Here is a 21,819-nt window from a genome sequence, read left to right as displayed (position 1 = left end):
GGGGGGGTGATTTGCAGTCACCGAGGTACGTTGTTTAGTAGAGTGACAGCGGCCGGAAAGAAGCTGTTCCTCGACCTGCTGGTTCGGCAACGGAGAGACCTGTAGCGCCTCCCGGATGGTAGGAGGGTAAACAGTCCATGGTTGGGGTGAGAGCAGTCCTTGGCGATGCTGAGCGCCCTCCGCAGACAGCGCTTGCTTTGGACAGACTCAATGGAGGGGAGCGTGGAACCGGTGATGCGTTGGGCAATTTTCACCACCCTCTGCAATGCCTTCCGGTCGGAGACAGAGCAGTTGCCATACCATACTGTGATGCAGTTGGTAAGGATGCTCTCGATGGTGCAGCGGTAGAAGTTCACCAGGATCTGAGGAGACAGATGGACCTTCTTCAGTCTTCTCAGGAAGAAGAGACGCTGATGAGCCTTCTTGATCAGAGTAGAGGTATTGTGGGTCCAAGAGAGGTCATCGGAGATGTTGACTCCCAGGAACCTGAAGCTAGAAACACGTTCCACCTCCGTCCCGTTAATGTGTATGGGGGTGTGCGTGCCGCCTCTGGACTTCCTGAAGTCTACAATGAGCTCCTTGGTCTTCTTGGAGTTAAGGGCCAGGTTGTTGTCAGCGCACCATGCTGCTAAGTGCTGGACCTCCTCCCTGTAGGCCAGCTCATCGTTGTTGCTGATGAGGCCAATCACCGTTGTATCATCTGCATACTTGATGATGGTGTTAGTACCATGTACAGGTGTGCAGTCATAGGTGAAGAGGGAGTACCATAGGTGAAGAGGGAGTATAGCAAAAGGATTTGAGTATAGGAGCAGGGAGGTTCTACTGCAGTTGTACAGGGTCTTGGTGAGACCACACCTGGAGTATTGCGTACAGTTTTGGTCTCCTAATCTGAGGAAAGACATTCTTGCCACAGAGAAGGTTCACCAGGCTGATTCCTGGGATGTCAGGACTTTCATATGAAGAAAGACTGGATAGACTCGGTTTGTACTCGCTAGAATTTAGAAGATTGAGGGGGGATCTTATAGAAGCTCTTAAGGGGTTGGACAGGCTAGATGCAGGAAGATTGTTCCCGATGTTGGGGAAGTCCAGAACAAGGGGTCATAGTTTAAGGATAAGGGGGAAATCCTTTAGGACCGAGATGAGGAAAATACAGAGAGTGATGAATCTCTAGAATTCTCTGCCGCAGAAGGTAGTTGAGGCCAGTTCATTGGCTATATTTAAGAGGGAGTTAGATGTGGCCCTTGTGGCTAAAGGGATCAGGGGGTATGGAGAGAAGGCAGGAACAGGATACTGAGTTGGATGATCAGCCATGGTCATATTGAATGGCGGTGCAGGCTCGAAGGGCCGAATGGCCTACTCCTGCACCTATTTTCTATGTTTCTATGTTTCTATGTTACATAACGGTATAATTACATCGCTCGGTGCTAATTCCATTAATGTAGTCTTTCCTCGGAACGCATCCTGAGCCGTAAATGTAATTAGAATCTCACTCCCACAATATCCGATGGCTTAGATATTGCATGCACAACAGTAATCATTGACCAGTGCATCGTAACTAATGAGATATCATGTTTTACAAACTGAAAGGCCATTTTCCTCTCTTTATTGCAAACTAACACAATGAGATCTTGTTCCCCACAACAACATTTTACCATTGTGTAAATATATATTACAGCACGGGATGGCTTTGCATTCCTCCTCTCACTGAAAAGTGTTTGCGACAACTGCATGAGAGTTGTTTAAAAATATATTAAGGGCTATTGGTGGGTGTTAGAGGTGAAGACGACATCAGTTTACAAAGGTTACAGGTCAACACTGTTGCTTAAGATTACTTTTAATGATGTTGGCCAAAGTCTAACCCAGTACTGAACAAGCAGGGCGGCACAGGTGGTAGAGCTGCTGCCTCAACACGCTAGCAACTAGGGTGTGATCCTGACCTCAGGTGCTGCCTGTGTGGAGTTTGCACGTTCTCCCTGTCACCGCACGGGTTGGACACCTATGACTTTGACACCTATCTTCACCCTTCCTTCCGACCTATCAAACAGAAGCACAATAAGAGACAACAGAAGCTAAATGCAGTGTGATTGCAGTTCAAAATGTTTGTAGGAGCGACATTCCGCAGGCTATTTTTAGAATGGCATTTGGTGAGAACATATCAGACAATGGGTTGAATAGCTTGAAGATAGATAAACCAGTTATTTTACAACTCCCTCAACACAAGCCATATAACGATGCTTCACGGGGAAAGTAAAGGGCCTGTCCCACGAGCATGCGACTACATGCGGGAAGCGCGACCAAACCGAGACGCTGCGTACGCCCTCAATGCATCTGTGGGCCGACATTGGGGCACGGCATTTTCGGACCAGACCAGTGCAAGATTTCTGGAGCCCCGTGCGATGTCGGGACCAGCCCCGCACAACTCCATACGCCTCCGCCAATCGAAGTGGGACCGGCCCTGTGAGGCCGTACCCCTCAAGCGACCACGTTTATCCACGCTAAACGCATTCTATCGCATGTTGCTGGGACAGGCCCTTAAGTAAGTAAATACATTTTATTTATATAGCACTTTTAAATCAACGCGTTAAAACCAAAGTGCTTTACATGAAAGAAATAATTATGTTTCCGTACATCCATAGAAAAATTAAAAGAAAGAAAAATTACACAACATATTATAGAATTCAACATGAACGGCCCCCCACAACAGAATCAAAATTTTCCACTGTGGGGAAAGGCATCAAAAAGTTAAGTCCTCTTCCTCTGTGAATCACCCGACGTCGGGGCCTATTTGTGGCCTCCGCAGCCAGTCCAATGTTTTCAGGCCCTCTTGCCGGAAAGCTGGAACTCCGGCGTCGGGTGAACACTCCTCTGCTGCATTTAGCACACCACAAACTCCATGTGTAGGTAGGATCTGCAGATGTTGGTTCACACCGAAGATAGACACAAATGCTGGAATAACTCAGCGGGACAGGCAGCATTTCTGGAGAGAAGGAATGGGTGACATTTCGGGTTGGGATGCGTCTGAAGAAGGATCTTGTCACAGATTTCTAAAATCACTGAAACATTCTCCAATGGAATGAATGGAAACTGGTATTCATTTGTAAAAAAATATTTCTTTCTTTCTCCCATCCCTGCCACTGTAACTAGGGATGTTGCTAGTTGGCACTAGCCAGCCTAAACTGATGCTCTTCATACGAAGAAGATGTCATCCAACCTAGGGTATATTGACTCAGATCAGTTGGAGATCTTCCTTTCAAGGTCATCTTGCCATTTCTTCACTGAAATTCAATGGCCTTCCATGATTTATTGACGTAGCACTATCAGCGGGCACTAGGACACACACTGGCATTAAGAGAATGAAGACCAACCAGTTGAGTCCTTAAAGGTTTTGTTTATACATTTAGTTTGAAATGTTGTCTTTATGGTGTGATTTTTTTTTGTCTTGGGTGAAGCAGCTTTGACAACTGACAAAAGTAAGGTAAGATGTGGGTCCATTGATGATGAAGACTTTAGTATTCCACTCAAAGGAATTCTTCATGGATAGTATGGGTGCAAAACAGATATCTGGGTTGTCATCTCCCTTATTCATTCTCTTTTTTTCCTGCTTCCACTCTTGGGGCTCTGATATATATTAAGAGACTGTGAATCTTTGTGCACCATTTGGTGAATACAACCATGCAAGTACAAGAATCAGTTAAGAGAACAAATGACATGTTGGCCCTCACAATAAAAGGATTTGAGTACAGAGGGAAGGATATTTTGCTACAATTACACATGGCTTTGGTGAGATCACACTTGGAATATTATCAGTTTTGGTCGTCTTATTTTAAAAGTGACATCCTTGCCAACAAATGTTCATCAGACTAATTCTTGTGATAGCAAGACTACCAAATGAGAAGACATTACTTTAACTAATTTGTATTCAAGAGAGCTCAGAAGAATGAGAGGATATCCGATTGAAGCTCAGAAATGGGGGGACAATGAGAGGGTGTTCCCTGACTAGAAGCAATCCAGAATGAGGGGTTGGAGTTTCAGTTGCAGGGTAAAAGATTTAGGACTGAGACCAAGAAACATTTCCTCACTCAGAGGGCGGTGAGCCAACAGAATGTTCGATCACAGTGGAACGTTGCTGAATATATTTGGAGAAAGAGATCATTTTGGGAGACAAAAGACACCAAGAAGTGTGGGAAAGAGTGGCAAGATGGCATTTTGATGGGTGATCGGCCATGATCACATTGAATGTCAGAGCAGACTCCATGTTCAAGTGGCCTACTCCGGCCGATATTTTCTATATTTCTATGCTGGTCATATGTAGAGCAGACTATGAGAAATGTAATGCCTGCTCAGCCCTGAATGTAAGAAAGCTCTCTGAATGAAATCTAAGCAACAGAATCATTGATTCAATGTGCCAGTAGATTCATCTATCATTTTTCAATGGGCGACCACGGTGGTAGAGTTGCTGCCTTACAGCGCTTGCAGTGCCAGAGACCCAGGTTACATCCCAACTACGGGTGCTGTCTGTACGGAGTTTGTACATTCTCCCCATGACCGCGTTGGATTTTCTACGAGATGTTCGGTTTTCTCCCACACTCCAAAGACGTACAGGTTTGTAGGTTAATTGGCTTGGTGTATATGTAAATTCTCCCTAATGTGTGTAGGGTAGTGTTAATGTGCAGGGATCGCTGGTCGGTGCAGACTTGGTGGGCCGAAGGGCCTGTTTCTGCCCTGTATCTGTAAACTAAACTAAACTAAGCATGGCAACATGCATGGTGGGCATGTATGCACGGGTTCCACACTGAAGCCCTCAGTCAGTTTGCTGATAGACCTTATCACCATTGATTTGGTGTGATGACAGCTGCCATCTGCTGCAAAAAATAAGATATGATGCCTGTTGCCGTGACATTAGGCATTGATGGGTATAATTTGTGCTCACTTTGTGCCAGGTGGGTCTCAAAGCAGTGGAGTTTCATCCAGTTCCAGTCTAAAATAATATGGATTGCTCGCAAAAGGAGGGTTGCACAGGTAATGGCACCTTGCGTCTTTGTTGACTCCTACACTCCTACCGCACTCTCATCAACTTGAGAATGTGGTAAACATTATTTGAGAAAAGAGCACCAGTGACATCTGTGTATAGTACTGTGCAGATAACTGTGAGGCATTGTGAATATTTCCAGCCGTAGTCTAGAAAGTATCGCGTGCATAAAAGTTCATTCCCACTGTCATGGCAGCCACTAAAGTTGTACTGTGTCCCACATTGTTGAACTTTGAAGTTAAGGTTGGGAAGTTGCTCCTTAGAATATTATTGGTGGATGTGGCCTCTTCCTTAGAGCACTTGACCCATTCCCCCAGCGGTTGGTCTTGCTGCGGGTAGCTTCAGGAGAAGCTGAAGCCTTGCAGCATAGTGAGTGAAGAAGGCTTCAAATCATTGTATTTTTCCTTCAGTATTTTTCACTTCACCTCCTATTCCTTGGAACAACTGTATCAAGTTTTAGTTGTTGTTGATTGATAGGGTGGGGTAAGGAGGACTGGCAGGTGGACAAGCGGTAGAAGGCTCCTTCCGACTGCTGTAAATGTACATATTCACATTAGAGATTGGTTGAAGAGATTGGTAAATATATAAATCACAGGTGCTTTCTCCAAGTATGTAGGTCACACTTAGCATCAAAAAAATAAAGTCATAAATCTCAGTAACTCTATTAATAAAATTTTGTGAGCTTTGTTTGTGTACTTTAGTAATGTCATGGTCGAATATGTTTCACTGCCAATATGCTGACTGTTAATATTTCTTACCAGTTAATTTTGGGACAAAATTCCTTCTTAACACTGAACTTTTCCTTATTTTTTGCTGTTATCATTCTTTGTTTTTCTATTATTCATTTGGACATAACTGTTATTATAGTTACAGAATATCACAGTTTAAGGATGAACAGGAAATCTTTTTGGGACAAAATCCGTAGTGGTATCTGGAATTCTCTGGTCGTTGAGGCCAGTTCATTGGCTATATTTAAGACTTGATAGATGTGGTGTGGGTAAAGAATCAGGGTGTGGAGATTGTACAGGATATTGAGTTGGATGCCCATGATCATATTGAATGGCGGTGCAGGCTCGAAGGGTACTATGGCTATGTTCTATGGTTCTTCTCTTACCTAAATAAAGCATTATTTCTTTTCATGTTCGTATAGAAAGGTATTGATACTGGTTTCATTCACCATTTTGGACACATATTTTATGGCTCAGATTTAGCTGTAGTAATAAGAGTGAGATTATTACCACTTGCCATCATTACAGTATCAAACCTGCAATATTAATACCTATAAACATTTGCAACGTGAAATTACCCCTCATGGTCTGAAGGAGGACTGGGGAGGGAGTGGGAAAAGAAGGAAATCCTGCGGTCTTTCATATGAAAATTGCTGCAATTGAAATCCTTTCTCTTCCACAAAGACTAATGGAATTTAATCACTGTCGGGCTTTGGACCAAGCCAATAAACATCTGAAGAAGGGTTCGTGAACGTCACCCATTCTCTGAGAGATTGCCTCTAACGCTTACTCCGGCATTTTGTGTCTATTTGATTTTAAACGCATCTGCAATGAAAAACATCAAAACACTGTTAAAAACATAATTACTAATAGATAGGTGAATAGTTACGGTGACATAAATGTTCATTTGTCACTTTCATTTTTTTATAGTATTTGTTTCCATTTTCATTTCATCTCCTTTGGCAAGATTTAAATGCAATTTATTTTCCAGCAATTTATTCCCTGTATCTGAAAATGCTCAAAGATACCACATCCTGCTGGTTTAAAAAGTTCACAAACTACTAGAAAGCTAATGCGAACTTCCTTCGTAAATGAGATTACGGGACAAAATGATTAGAATTAAAGTCAAGATTATGTGTACAAACATTGTGGGCTGAAGGGCCCATTTCTGTGCTGTACTATGCTCTATGTTCTCTTACCTTGTCATCTAGTTTTAAAATCTCCCACCATGGAGAAAAAAACTGACTATCCCATTTATGCCCCTCATCATTTTATAAACCTCTGCAAGATTACCCCTCAGTCTCCTGCACTCCAGGAAAACATTTCCAATCCAATCTCTCTTTATAATTTAAGCCCTTCAGTCCAAGCAACATCGTTCGTGAATCATTTCTGCATTCTCTTTTCAAATGAAAACATCACGAATTTAAACAGATTACGGTGACATATTTATTTTCTCTATAGGCGCCACAGTTGAATGAAAAAGCTGGAAAACATCTCCTTAATATTGACTGCACTAAACAAGATGTGCTGATGTTGAAACCATCGATTTCCCTACTTTAGATGGTATGTTGGGATTTTTAAACACTCAGGCTTTTGCATCGATTCCCTACTTTAGATGGTATGGTAACACTCAGGCTTTTAGTTTTAAAAAGGATTAGAAAGGATTTACAGCCATTATAACTTACAACATGGTTTGGGATAAAAGATAAACAGACACCCAGATTTCTAGTCAACTAGAGATAGTAATACCAATATCAGCACTTGGTTACATTGCCATGTCAGTTTTTCTGCAAGCAGTCAAAGCATTATATAACTGATCCAGATGTGACACATGCGAAACACTAAACAGATTTCTGGCAGCTCAGAAATATGTATTGTATTGTATTGTATTTTTAATGACCACACAGCCAGGCTGGTGGAATTTGTTATCAGTTCAGCTCGGTACAGGTTCCAACATTTCATCAAACATTAAACATATAGCATAGATATACATACAGACAGACACATTACATAATACATAAGGGCCATGCTTATTCTTATTCCTCACCGTACAGAGTTTAAAATGTTAATTGCAGTGGGAATGAAACTGTTTTTGAAGCGGTTTGTTTTGGAGGCAATTGTCCTGTAGCGCCTCCCAGAGGGCAGTAGCTGAAAGGCATAGTGTGCAGGGTGAGTAGGATCAGAGATGATCTTGCGGGCTCTGTGTAATGTCCGTTTGTGGTAAAGTGATTCAAGGGATGGTAGGGGTAAGCCAATAATTTTAGATGCTCTGTTGATGATGCGCTGTAATTTCTTCCGGGAGAGTGAGTCGAGACTGCCGAACCAGACTGTGATGGATGAAGTGAGGATGCTTTCGATGATAGAAGCGGAGCATGAGATGAGACCTTGCTCTGAACTTCCTGAGCTGTCGGAGATGGAAAAGACTTTGCTGGGCTTTTCCATAGATGTGGTCTGCGTTTGTCCTCCATTTGAGGTTGTTGCTGATGTAGGTTCCAAGGAGTTTGAATGTATCAGTGATGGAGATGGATTCACCTTTAATGAGCACAGGAGTTTTGGGGGATGGTTGGCGTCTTGGGTCGATGATGAGTTATTTTGTTTTTGATGAGTTGAGTAAGAGATCATGGTCTGTGCACCAGGTCACTGCTTGGTTGACCTGTGCACGGTATTCAGTTTCTTGGTTGTTGGTGATGAATCCAATGATGGTTGAGTCGTCCGCGTACTTGTACAGGTTGACGGAGCTGTGGTGGGATGTGAGCTGGTTTGTGTAAAGGGAGAATAGCCAGGGTGAAAGAACACAGCCTTGGGGTGTGCCTGTACTGAGGAACAGAGGGGAGGATGTGTTATTGTTGATCCTCACCCTTTGTTGCCTGTTCCAGAGAAAGCTGTGAATCCAGTGGCAGATGCATGGGTCAATGTTCATGTCCAGTAATTTATTGAACAGTTTGGCCGGGTTTATTGTATTGAATGCAGAGCTGAAATCCATGAACAGGATGCGGGCATATGTGTTTGCGGACTCCAGGTGGTTCAGAATGTGATGAGTTGCTAAGTTGACGGTGTCCTCAACTGACCTGTTGGCCCTGTATGCAAATTGGTATGGGTCCATGAGTGGGGCGGTGACAGTTTTCAGGTGATTTAGTATGATGCGCTCAAATGATTTCATGACTGCCGATGTCAAGGCAATGGGTCTATAGTCATTGAGGCAGGAGATGGTCTTGGTCTTGGGAACCGGGATGATAATGGATTCTTTGAAGCAATTAGGTACTGAGCTTTGACAGAGGGAGGTGTTGAAGATGTTGGTAAAAAAATCTTCATATGTTCTTTGTTGTTATTGTTGCAATGGCCACCACATTACCTTCTGCCCACTGACTCCAATTGGACAATAATACGGTGTCTCTCCAGGTATATTTAAATTCCTTTTTCTCAATGTACGTTTAAATAATTTTTTAACTAATTTTTACAATGTTGGCATAATATTGAACATATATCACGATAAATCAGATTTTTAAAATTGAAATGTTATAATCTACACAACAAAAATGTAATATCTTGCAACATCTGGCATCACATCCATATCCAGCATCTTCCTCCCATCCTCGATAATGCATGCATTTATTAATTTAGTAAATTGAACATAAAATCCGATTCCAGCATCTTCTGATGCATCTATTAACCTTGATTTAGGTTTATTAATTTTAATAATGATTTGCCGAGAAGAAGCAAAGAAACATCCAAATTGATTTACATAAAATTTAAAAATATTCATTGTGCTTTGGCTCAACTGTTCCATGTAGAAACAAGGGGACTAACCAATGTGGAAATTTCAAATACATTTTGCAATAGGTTTGAAGTGAACACAATTATCTGCTTAAGCCATGGTTACGTGTGCCTTGGCCTGAAATGTAAAATCCTTTGATGTCAGATATCACAAAGGTAGCATTACGAAACCACATTAGAGCACGAAATGCCCGACATGCAGGAGTGGATAAATGGCAGATTATTCTGTGACTTAGCTAAGCACTACACTACACCCAATTGCTAGTACTACTAACAAACTGCCTAAGTTCCTAACTTCCTAATTCCTAAAACCACAGGAGGATGAGGGGTGATCTTTATAGAGGTATAAAAGATAATGAGGGGAATAGATCAGGTAAATGCAGTCTTTTACCCAGAGTATGGGAATCGAGAACTAGAGGACATAGGTTTAAGATGAAAGGAAAAGATTTAATAAGAACCTGAGGAGCATCTTTTTTTTACATAAAGGATGGTAGGTATATGGAACAATCGGCCAGAGGAGGCAGTTAAGGCCGGTACTATCACAGTGATAAAATAAATGTGGACAGGTACATGAATAGGATAGGTTTAGAAGGATATGGGTCATACACAGGCAGATGAGACGAGTGTAGATGGAGCAGCATAGGTAAGTTGGGCTGAAGGGCCTGTTTCCATGCTGTATGACTGCGACTCTAAATGCCAATACACCAATCAGTCATAGAACAGTACAGCACAGAAACGGGCACTTTGGCCCACTATGTTTGTGCCGAACATAATTCCTAGCTGAACTGATCTCCTCTGCCTGTACATGATCCATATCCCTCTTTCCCTGCACTCCCATGTACCTATCCAAAGCTTCTTAAATGGATCCTGTCTGCCTCCGCCGCCATCCCAGGCAGTGCGTTCCAAGCCCCCACCACTCTCTGGGTAAAAAAACGTGCCCCGCACATCTCCATTAAACTTTCCCCTCTCACCTTATAGCTATGCCCTCTACGTGTTGGACATTTACACCCTGGGTAAAAGGTTCTAATTGTCTACCGTATCTATACCTCTCATAATTTAATAAACTTCTATCAAGTCTCCACTCGACCTCGTCACGTTCCAGAAAAACCATCTAAGAGCATGACATGCCTGACATCCAGGTGTGGATAGAAACATAGAAACATAGAAACGTAGAAATTAGGTGCAGGAGTAGGCCATTCGGCCCTTCGAGCCTGCACCGCCATTCAATATGATCATGGCTGATCATCCAACTCAGTATCCCGTACCTGCCTTCTCTCCATACCCTCTGATCCCCTTAGCCACAAGGGCCACATCTAACTCCCTCTTAAATATAGCCAATGAACTGGCCTCAACTACCCTCTGTGGCAGAGAGTTCCAGAGATTCACCACTCTCTGTGTGAAAAAAGTTCTTCTCATCTCGGTTTTAAAGGATTTCCCCCTTATCCTTAAGCTGTGACCCCTTGTCCTGGGCTTCCCCAACATTGGGAGCAATCTTCCTGCAGATAATCGGCAGATTATTCTGCATTCTCCAGGGTCCATTCCATTTGGTAATCTGGTCGAACGTCCTATCTATATGCTAGGATCTCCTTTCCAGATCCCAAGGACCCCTTTCCTCAGCCATCTAATGGCTCACTCTTCCAAGGACATACTACCACTACTTTCAGATGTTTGGTATGTCCACCCTTCCCTTTCCATCCACCTTCACCTCGAAACACATTACTTTGGACTCAAAGTGCTGCAGTAACTCCGAGGGTCAGGCAGCATGGATAGGCAAGGTTTCAGGTCGGGACCCTTGTTCAGATTGATTGTAATAGGGGGGGAGAAAGCTGGAAGAGAGGTGAGGCCAGGCCAGGTGATAGATGGATACAGGTTGGGGGTGGGGGGTTTTGATTGGTAGATGGTCAGTCAAAGGTAAAAAATGAAAAGACAAAAAGCGTGAGATAAGATAAGGGTATAAGAGGCATTAAATGTGAGGCCAGAGGAGGAATATAGATAGAAGGGAATGGAGGGGGGGAGGGGAGTGGAAGAGAAAAATGAGTAACCAGCCAGGTGGAGCACAGGGTAGAGGGGGGGGGGGAAGGGGGGGGGTGGGGGGGGGGCAGCTATTATTGCAAGGCCAGCTGATACTGCTACGTTGTTATACAGTACATTTGGGACACAGATCCCAAAACACTTCATTGCATATGAATAATCACCTAGAAAATATTTTTAAAGTAGAAATAATATTGCTGGAGCTATTGGAAAGGCAATAATGGATCATATTTTGAGCTTGCCTAACCATAACCTGCACTATTTTGGTCCTTGTATCATAAATCATGCTCTTGGGTTATTTGCAACTGCTGATAATTATGAAAATATGCTAATGCTCTAAAACCCTAGAACCTCCACTGACTGCAGTCAGGTTACTTCTTCCATGAGATTTCCTTGCTTTCTATATGCCAGAATAGCCGGGTAAGTCTGCCACGTGGTAGCACTCTTCCCAGCTGGAATGCACTACCGGGATTTCTGTTCCCATTACATATGGACACCAACATATTTGGACATATAAAAATGGCCTTAAATAAAAAAATAATTGATTGATGAAAATACTCAACAGATCAGGCAAGATCTGTTGGGAATGAAATAGAGTTAATGTTGGTGATTTAAAAAAAATCATAAACAGGAAAGTTTAGAATTCATGTTTAAGAAAGAACTGCAGATGCTGGAAAATCGAAGGTAGACAAAAATGCTGGAGAAACTCAGCGGGTGAGGCAGCATCTATGGAGCGAAGGAAATAGGCAATGTTTTGGGTCGAAACCCTTCATCAGACTTAAGGGCCTGCCCCACGAGCATGCGACCTGCATGCGGCAATCACGACCTAAAGGGCCGGTCCTACCATCATGCGCCTGCATGCGGCAAGTGTGACTTAACGTTGTCGCTTGAGCCGTGCGGCTTCGCGGGGCCGGTCCCACTTCGATATGGAGTTGTGCGGAGCTGGTCCCGACATCGTGCGGGGCTCCGATAAACTGACTGTGTTTAAAAATTCCGCGCGGCAACGGCCTGCCGGCCCGCAGCCACCTCAACGCCGTACACACCGCCTCAACGGGCATACGCAGCCACCTCGACACCGTGTCACTCACTCGACCTCATTGCGGCCCCCGCATCTGGTTTGGTCGCGCTTGCTGCATGCCGTATGGCTCATGCGACCACGTTTGGTCGCGTTTGCCGCATGCAGGCGCATGCTGGTGGGACCGGCTCTTTAGGTCGCGCTTGCCACATGCAGGTCGCATACTCGTGGGACAGGCCCTTTAGAATTCGGTTTAGAATTCAGATGTTTTAAGTTGGAGAAGGAAATGGCATTGAGAGAACAAATGGAATGTCTGTGACTGGGTGGAAACCAAGAGAGACTGAACAACAATAATCATAGTGATGTTGGACAAGAGGGCGGAATGAAGGCTTGTTAATCCACAGAACGAGAAAAATGGAAATCATGTTTTGATACAAACTGGAAAGGTAGTTTACTTGAAATTGTTGAATTCATTGGGAGCATCCTGGGCGTTACAATATACCTTGGAGGATGAGATGCTGTTCCTTGGATTGAGCTCAGTGGAATAATGCAAGAAGAAAATGCAGGAAGATGCTCCCGATGTTAGGGAAGTCCAGGACAAGGGGTCACAGCTTAAGGATAAGGGGGAAATCCTTTAAAACCGAGATGAGAAGAACTTTTTTCACACAGAGAGTGGTGAATCTCTGTAACTCTCTGCCACGGAGGGTAGTTGAGGCCAGCTCATTGGCTATATTTAAGAGGGAGTTAGATGTGGCCCTTGTGGCTAAGGGGATCAGGGGGTATGGAGAGAAGGCAGGTACGGGATACTGAGTTGGATGATCAGCCATGATCATATTGAATGGCGGTGCAGGCTCGAAGGGCCGAATGGCCTACTCCTGCACCTAATTTCTATGTTTCTATGTTTCTATGTAAAAGGAGACAGGACTCAGAGAGGGTGCAGGATCTAGAATATCATGAGAAGCAAGGATAAAGTGAACCCTCACAAGCATTTTCCACAGGTAGGTGATTTTAACCTGTCTCCTCAGATTCTGATGAACTTCTACCGCTGCACCATTGAGAGCATCCTTACCAACTATATCACAGTATGGTATGGCAACTGCTCTGTCTCCGGCCAGAAAGCGCTGCAGAGGGTGGTGAAAATTGCCCAACGCATCACCGGTTCCTCACTCCCCTCCATTGAGTTTGTCCAAAGCAAGTAATGTCTGCGAATGTCAGCACCGTCAAGGACTGCTCTCACCCCAGCCACAGACTGTTTACCCTCCTACCATCCGGGAGGTGCTACAGGTCTCTCCGTTGCTGGACCAGCAGGTCCAGGAACAGCTTCTTCCCTGCGGCTGTTACATTACTTAACTCTGTACCTCGGTGATTGCCAGTCACCACCTCCCCCCCCCGGACACTCCTTCCACCAGAAAAAATTGCACTACTACGAATGTATGTACGTAAATATATTTATTGCTCATATTCTATAATCGCTCTTCTGGGGAGAAGCTAACTGCATTTTTGTTGTCTCTGTACTGTACACTGCACAATGACAATAAAGTTTGAATCTGAATCTGAATCTTAAAACGTGAGGGCATCGGCTTAAGGTCAGAGGGAAGAGATTTGCGAGGGACCTCAGGGGCAACCTTTTCTCTCAGAGGGTAGTCCATAACTGGAATAAGCTGTCAGTGGAAGCGATGAAAGCAAATACAAAAATGACTTTTAGAACACAGTTGGGCATGTAAATTGACAGGAAGGATTTGGAGAGCGATGGATCAAATGCAGGCAAATGGAACCTGCCCAGAATATCAGCAGGAACAGGATGGGCTGAAGGGCCTGTTGCCATGCTGTATAGCTCCACAACTCCAAATGTGTTAATGGAATTATCCACTGAATAAGCTGGAAAGTTCAGTAATGGGGGAAAAGCTAATTCGTGGAACTAAATGGCCAGCTTTTTTAAAAAGCTTGTGTTATGAACTGATTTGCTGTCTCTTATGTTGTACAAAATACATAACCTAGTAATGTACTGGTGTTGGTTTATCATCAATAATTTTCTTGTATCTTTGCCCAGATAATATTTCATTGTATGCCTTCATTGTTTCGCCATTATTAAAACTGATTTATTTTCTCCTTAATGACTTTGTTCACTCGCTGTCAGCGTCTCACTGGCAATTGATTAGTAAAATATATCATTTATTTTTCTAGGTCTTGACTACATTAAGCAGAAAGTGCAGGAGGCAATGGGATATACAGAGAAGAAAGAAGAACCTCCACCGCCAAAAGAAACTAAACCAGCATCAGTAAATAACAGTCCCCATTTCTACAGGAAAGGTACAACACCATCACATACTCCTGAACATAGTCCTGGCCCCACACCACCTCCATCACCACCAATCTACAAGAAAACTCCTGATACCAGTTGCAATAAGGGCTCTTCCAGCAGTGTAAACAAGGATGTATCAGGAGCTTCATTAAATCGGCAAGTATCAAAAAGTGCCACCAAGCAGAACAGTGAGTGGAAACAGCCGAAGTCGCCAGCTTACAGTACTACGACTGCCGGCAACGGACAGTTACATAGCGCATATCATGGTTACTTAGTGCGCACCGAAGTAAAACTGCCACCTGACGAGCCAGAAGATCACGCCAATCCCTCGCCAATGTCACTCGGAAGGCAACCACCCCCGCCAAAACCAACCTTCACAAGGCTGTCGCCTATAAAGTCTTCTGTCAAAGAAAAAAAATTGGAGCCAAAATTGAAGAAACAGTTATCTGTTGTTGTTCCTGAACCAAAGAAATTGTTAAAATCCCAAGCTGATAGTGTGGAAGAATCAGAAGAAATGGAAGAGTCGGTATGTATCTATCATATGCCAAGCCGCTGCCTTCAGGATTTAGTAAGCTATCACAAAAAGATAATACGTATTCAGGCTTATCCTACAGTAGTTCTTGTTACATCATGTGTTCCCAGCCAATACTTTTCATGTCCGTTTAATAATCCAGATACTTCATCTGGCAATAAAGGTATTGTAACCTTGCAGGTCTTCCAAAAATATATCCATCAATATAAAACCATTAAAAATTAGCTACTTACAGCATAAGAAATTCCGCAAGAAATTCTATGCTTTTTTTCTTACATTTTGCACATGAAGTGCCCCAACGGAAAACAGATTACATCTCAGAGTTAGAGCAGGATTGAGATAAAACTAAATAGGTGTAATTATACTGGAGTAACTCAATGGGACAGGCAGCATCTCCAGAGATGCCACCTGTCCCACTGAGTTACTCGAGCATTCTGTGTGTATCTTTGACTTAAACCAGCAGCTGCAGTTCTTTCGTACACATGTGTAATTATACTCCACATGCACCAGCATTAGGCAGTGTTCTTGTTTTCACTGCCAGCCATGTTTTTCATGCAACCAAGAATTCTTCCAGATACAATGACTATGCACAGGGTGATCTTTGCTTGCAAAAAGCAAGCATGCCTGTAATGATGACCCGCAGTATTTTTTCAAATGGCAATCGATCCAAGAGCAGTCAATTATCATTTGGAAACGGGATGGATGGAAAGTAAAGCCGATGTGTGTGTTTCTGCTACACCCCTGCATTTGCCCAAATGTGACTCAACGGGGTAGGTGACTGCACAATGTTAGATGCCAGTCTAAAAGCACATGGGATTCTGCAAACTGTTAGTTGTGAAAGAGTGGCTACCAGTAAATGTTCACTATCTATTGGAGATTTTATTGGTGGTTTCTTGTTGTTGGTAGTGTGCCTGAATGAGATCATGTCTGCTCAAAACGATATGGTTGTGCTTACTGAGCATACCATCTGCTTGGGATTTTATACAGTTCTCTGCTTGAGGACATGGTTCAAACAGAAGGGGAAGACACAGTAATCGTGAGTCAGTCATCCTAATTTCATGGTGAGCCAACAATGGGAAAAATATTCTTGAGCTAAACTATTATCCAAAATTTATAGATTAGTCAAGGACAGTTCAAATTGATATTTTTAAGAGTTTCTCCCCGATTGAATCTTTGAAAAGTAACAAAGGGTTTACGAGAGCATTATGGTTGATGTTGTCTATATGGAGTATTTTTAAGGAGTAGATCAGGTGAGCTGAAGGGGGCATAAGATATTTTTGGCAGAGGAGATTAAAGAGGATCCAAAGGGTATAGAAGTTGGAACTTTATGTTGCAGTTGACAAGACATTGATGAGACCTCACTTGGTGTGTTGAACTCAATTTTGTCACCCAGTTATAGGAAAATTGCCATTAATTTTAAAAGAATGCAGAAAAGGTGTATGAAGATGTTGCCAGGACTTGAGGGCTTATAGTATAGAGTAAGGTTGGGCGTTAGGACTTTATTCTTTGAAGCATAGGAGACTGAGGTGTGATCTTATAGAGAGGTATAAAATCAGGAGGGGCAGAGATTCAAGAACTGGAGGTCATAGGTTTAAGATGAGAGGGAAGAGATTTAATAGGGACCTGAGGAACAACGTTTTCATGCAGAGGGTGGTACATATAGTGAAAAAAGCTACCAGAGGAAGTGGTTGTGGCAGGTAAAATGAAAGCATTTTGAATAGGTACATGGATAGGAAAAATATAGAGAGATACAAGTCAAATTGGGATACCAGTTGGGGCACATTGTCAACATGGACATGTTGGGCCAAGGAACCTGTTTCCATGCTGCGTGACTCTATGACATGGATTTTTAGCTTGGCTTACAATGTCCATATGTAAAATGGACAGGAAACCGAAGCCCAAGACATAATTTACAGACCATTTTCCAAACTTTCCATCGTCTTTGACTATTTGATAATATGCGAAGAATCTCGAGAAAATAGTTGGTGATCACCATTTATCCACATTTAAACGTGTCATTCCGGTCCCAAAACTCTTTACTTAACATTCAAATGCAGAAAACAAATATCTACCTCCAGATTGAAGCAACTTTCAGTTCTGCACAGAAAATATTAAATTTTATCAAAACTTAAGCAAGAGTAATTGATTTTCAACTCGGTTATGATCATTGGTTTTATTTGAGCAGGAATATGATAAATACAAATCCCCCATTTAAAGTCTGTAGGTTCACATTGTTACTGATGCTGATGTTTATAGTTATATGTATAGACACGTTTAAATGTTTAAATGTGGATAAATGGTGACCACCAACTATTTTCTCGAGATTCTTACCATATTATCAAATAGTCGAAGACGAGGGAAAGTATGGAAAATGGTCTGTATATTATGATCGGGCTTCTGTTTCCTGTCCACTTTACATGTATATATATATATATATATGTATATGCATATATATATATATATGTGTGTGTGTATGTATGTATGTATGTATGTATGTATGTGTGTGTTGATATATGATGTCTATATGATGTGAAATTGGGTGGAAGCCATTTCTACAAGTCCTGCTTCAAAAAAAATTAAAGGCCTTAATTTCTGACCATGTCCTTCCACTGACCGAATCCCTATGCCTAATTTACAAATACCTGCTGAGGGCCATTGTATGCCATGCTGCAACAAGAATTTGTTGAAGACAATTTGTTGCTTAGGCTGGAAATCAGGAAAATAATACTAAATAACGTGGCCATCCCTATGATTTATGAACTAATGGGCAATCACCATGTATAAATAAGCAACCTGTCGTATGACCAACATGACATATTTCAGAATAAATTTAGGATAAATTGTTTAACTCAACTTCATCTGCTGTTATAGGTGCCTTAACCGTAAACATTAGAAGAATTCATAGGTTAGGTGTTAATGCATGTCAGAATCATGTCAGAAAATGCTACATGCAAACTAAGGAAAAGAGTTTTAGGAAAACACAAGCAACCCAAAATGTAACATTGATAAATTAGTCTTTTTAACATATATCAATTCAGTTTAAATGAGGTTCAACCTGCAGTGCACATTTAACAGGTTTGATGTATGCATTTTCACTTAGTCTCTTCTCTCTCCTTGTACGTTGAGATGGTCAGATGTTGTAAATGTAATTACTTTGTCAAATGTGCCATTATTTCCCGTTGGGAGATTTTCTTTTCAAAACTAAAAACATTTTCATCACTTCAAAGTAGAAGTAATTGTAAGTGTCAGAATGCATCGGTCACTTGACTGATGTTCTATTCATTGTACCAGGAGGACCTTGCATAGTCAGATATATAGTCTTGCAAAATGTATATTAAATGTAGTTAAAGCCACTTGTGGAATGTTTGCTTTTAGGACTGAGAAATGATTAATTTACATTGTGTAATACAATGAGAATTTGTGCAGAAGTTATCTAGAAATGAAATGGTTGTGGAACTGTTTTTAAAACTGTGCTAAAATGATTCTACCAAAATAAATTGCATCTCCAACATTGATAACAAATCTTATTTACAAAAATTACAGAGTCCAAATACAATCTTGGTCATCTTGGTTATGCTGTTGAATATTGGTTTAGCTATTCTTTTTGTCCATTTCCTGACTTGACGAGAATTTGCCGAGGTAAGAATTTAATTTTCTTTGTCAAAGATTATTTATAAAATTTCACTTTATTTTCTTATCACTGTCATTAAACTGTTCATTTTTTCTTGTCTAACTATAGCTGTGTCTAAATGTGATTCAACATAATTATTTAATGATCTAACTGTTTTGACCCTTCAGTGAAGTCATGAAAATTAAGGGTATTAGCCGTCAGTTCTCTGCAGTTGTTCCATCAGCCTTATTACTGACACCAGACATGCTGAGACACAGGAAAAGAGGCTTGAATTTGGTGTGGTACTCAGGAAAGATGAGACATGGAAATTAAGTCAGGGGCTGATGTGTCCCCTGGTGATGATTTGTGGCTCTGGATCCTCTGAAACTGAAGCAAGTGGCCGTGTTGTTGGAAATATCTGCTGAACCAGCCTAACCACTGAAGTGCATGGCTGTTCCATCTGCTCTTGCGAAGTGTGACTTAACTGGAAATGTACAGACTGCACTTTTGTTGATGGACGGTAACAGCTGCCTTACTTTTTTACTGTCTTGCCATGTAGTTGGGAGAAGGGCACGGCTGCCAGAGGAATGTGGTTGGAAGATTCTATGCTGTGAATGCAATTTCCAGTGGCTTCTCATATCTCGTTAAAAGGAGTACATTAGCAGCATCACTCACCCAGTCTTATTCCATTACCTGCTGTTCATATCATCTTGTACTGTGTTCTGGGAGATTCTGAAAAACAGTTCACATACTTTTTGCATGGAAATTATACATTTTCTGTCACTGATTAAACTTTTCTTTTTGTCTAATATTTAGAGCATTTGTTAAAATCAAAACAAGTTCCTTTCCTTTGCCTTCAGTTACTGAAATTGGATCGTCTGTTTGGTTAATGAGATTTTCTGAAGCGTGGTAAACCGTAAACCCAAATTAACATATGTGTGAACACCAAGAAACCAGAATTAAGGATGGGGATCTTTTTTGCATGTGGATTTTATTTTAATGGAATTAATTTTATTGAGTTGAATACATTCAGGTAGAGCATTGTAATTTGAATGTTAAAGAAGCTGACGCCTTTACAAGTCTTCAGAAATGATCATGTTTACCTCAAATGTATTGGCCTCTGAGGACTTTTTTGGAATGTTTGTGGAATATCTCTTAATTATTTTAATTGACTAATTAACGTAGTCAAAGGTGATTTCTGTATCATTTTGTTTTATCACCCCATGTTTTTTGTGGTGGCATGTTTATTTCAAAGGGTTGAGTATTTGAAGTGATTGATTTTAGACTAGAGCACTAGATTTATATTAATCTCAAAAAATGCAAGGGCTGGATAACTTAATAAAAGAATCTATATATATATAAATATATATATGTGTGTTGTAGAAAAATTAACTATTCCACAGGTACTGACTTGAAATATGTCCCGTATGTTAGTTTGCATGGTTCCATGCAAAATAGTATCATTGGGGCAGTTTCATTTGGTATCAAGAAATCAGTACTGTTTGTGGAGTTAGTAAATGCTACATTATTTATAACCTGAAATCACTCTGATTTCAGATCAGTAATAGATGGTGTTTTTTGCAGAGGTGTGTTCTGAATCCTATGTATGTAAACAGTGTGAAATGAAGAAGAGAATTGAAAAGGCAAAGAGAATAAAAGATTAATTGTCTTCAATGTGCATCAAATCTGACCTTACTGCAGATGGAAATTTTAACTCAGAACGTGCCATTGGGTCAGTGCAAATGTAACGGAAGCTTATGTAGAAACTTTTTTGTCTGGCACAAAAATCGAGAGTTGTTGGGAATGTTTTTTTGGAAATGAACTTCACTTTAGTAATTTAATTTAAAAAAAGGAATTTTCTTATTAAAATCATGAGCTTTTTTAAGAAGCATGAGCCAGAAACTGCTGGCATTTTTCTAAATGTACACAGCTCTATTTTAGCATGGATCCTTTTTGTCTTTTTTTAAAATAAATGACATGCTATACACATCTTTATATTTATCAAATGATACGCCAAGTGGACAACTCTTCTGAGTTGTCAATAAATTGTTATCTATTCTAACATTTTGAAAGTCTTTTTCTGGTGTTCGAAACTTTGGAATTATTTAATTCTGTTCTTTGTAAACCTATCATCCTTTATTTGTTCTGTGCAGTTTACTTGACTGTAATTGCTTGAGAATAAAACTATTATTTGTTCCTACAGTCACACTGTGTGCGCCAGTTATCTGAATGCCAGCTACAACTCCGATATTAGCTTTTCGAGATCTATTGACCCGTTTTGCACAGACAGGAAATAGAAAATGAATTTATTTTATCAATGCATTGCTCTAAAGTACGATTGAATCAAATGCCTCGTACCTTTTTCACAATCCTAAATGGGGACCAAAAGCACTGATATCAGAGTGCAGTCTTCCAACTACAAGTGAATCTCAAAACATTACATTCTACTTTAAAGTCGGGCAATTTTATGGTCGTCTCAGAAGTGGTTTCAGAAGTAGTGAGAATAGGACCGATTTCACAAAAACAAGGAAGATTATTGGTTACAACCCAGGAGAGGCTGGCAGCCTAGAAAAGGCTTCCATTCCTCTTGTCTCGCCCAAACCACACTCATGCCTGCCAAGGGCTGCGTGTCAAGTGACGAGTAACACATTGACCTGTTTCATTAAGGCAGGCTGTTACTGGAGGTAGCCTGAAATTGTAACAACATCCCTAGGGCAGCACGGTGGCGCAATGGTAGAGCTAGTGCTTTACAGCACAAGAGACCCGGGTCCGATCCTGACTATGGGCAGTTGGCTGAA

General features: G+C 41.6%; 1 protein-coding gene across 3 annotated transcripts in view; it reads left to right on the top strand.

Annotated features, from left to right (window-relative positions):
- Nucleotides 1-21,227, top strand: part of jph1b (junctophilin 1b) — a 156,025-nt gene extending 134,798 nt beyond the window's left edge. The window contains exons 4-6 of one of the 3 annotated variants that reach the window (XM_055634500.1): nt 14,762-15,405; nt 18,955-19,050; nt 19,581-21,227. In XM_055634500.1, coding sequence (XP_055490475.1) covers nt 14,762-15,405; nt 18,955-19,035 — 725 coding nt within the window. In that variant the 3' untranslated portion in view covers nt 19,036-19,050; nt 19,581-21,227. Of the gene's footprint in view, nt 1-14,761; nt 15,406-18,954; nt 19,051-19,150 lie in introns of all 3 variants that reach the window. The other 2 variants (XM_055634498.1, XM_055634499.1) reach the window with 2 other exon arrangements.
- The last annotated feature ends 592 nt before the right edge of the window (nt 21,228-21,819 follow it).

The sequence above is a fragment of the Leucoraja erinacea genome, chromosome 4, assembly GCF_028641065.1.
Source record: "Leucoraja erinacea ecotype New England chromosome 4, Leri_hhj_1, whole genome shotgun sequence".
Taxonomy (NCBI): Eukaryota; Metazoa; Chordata; class Chondrichthyes; order Rajiformes; family Rajidae; genus Leucoraja; species Leucoraja erinaceus.
This window is presented reverse-complemented; position numbering and strand designations above follow the sequence as displayed.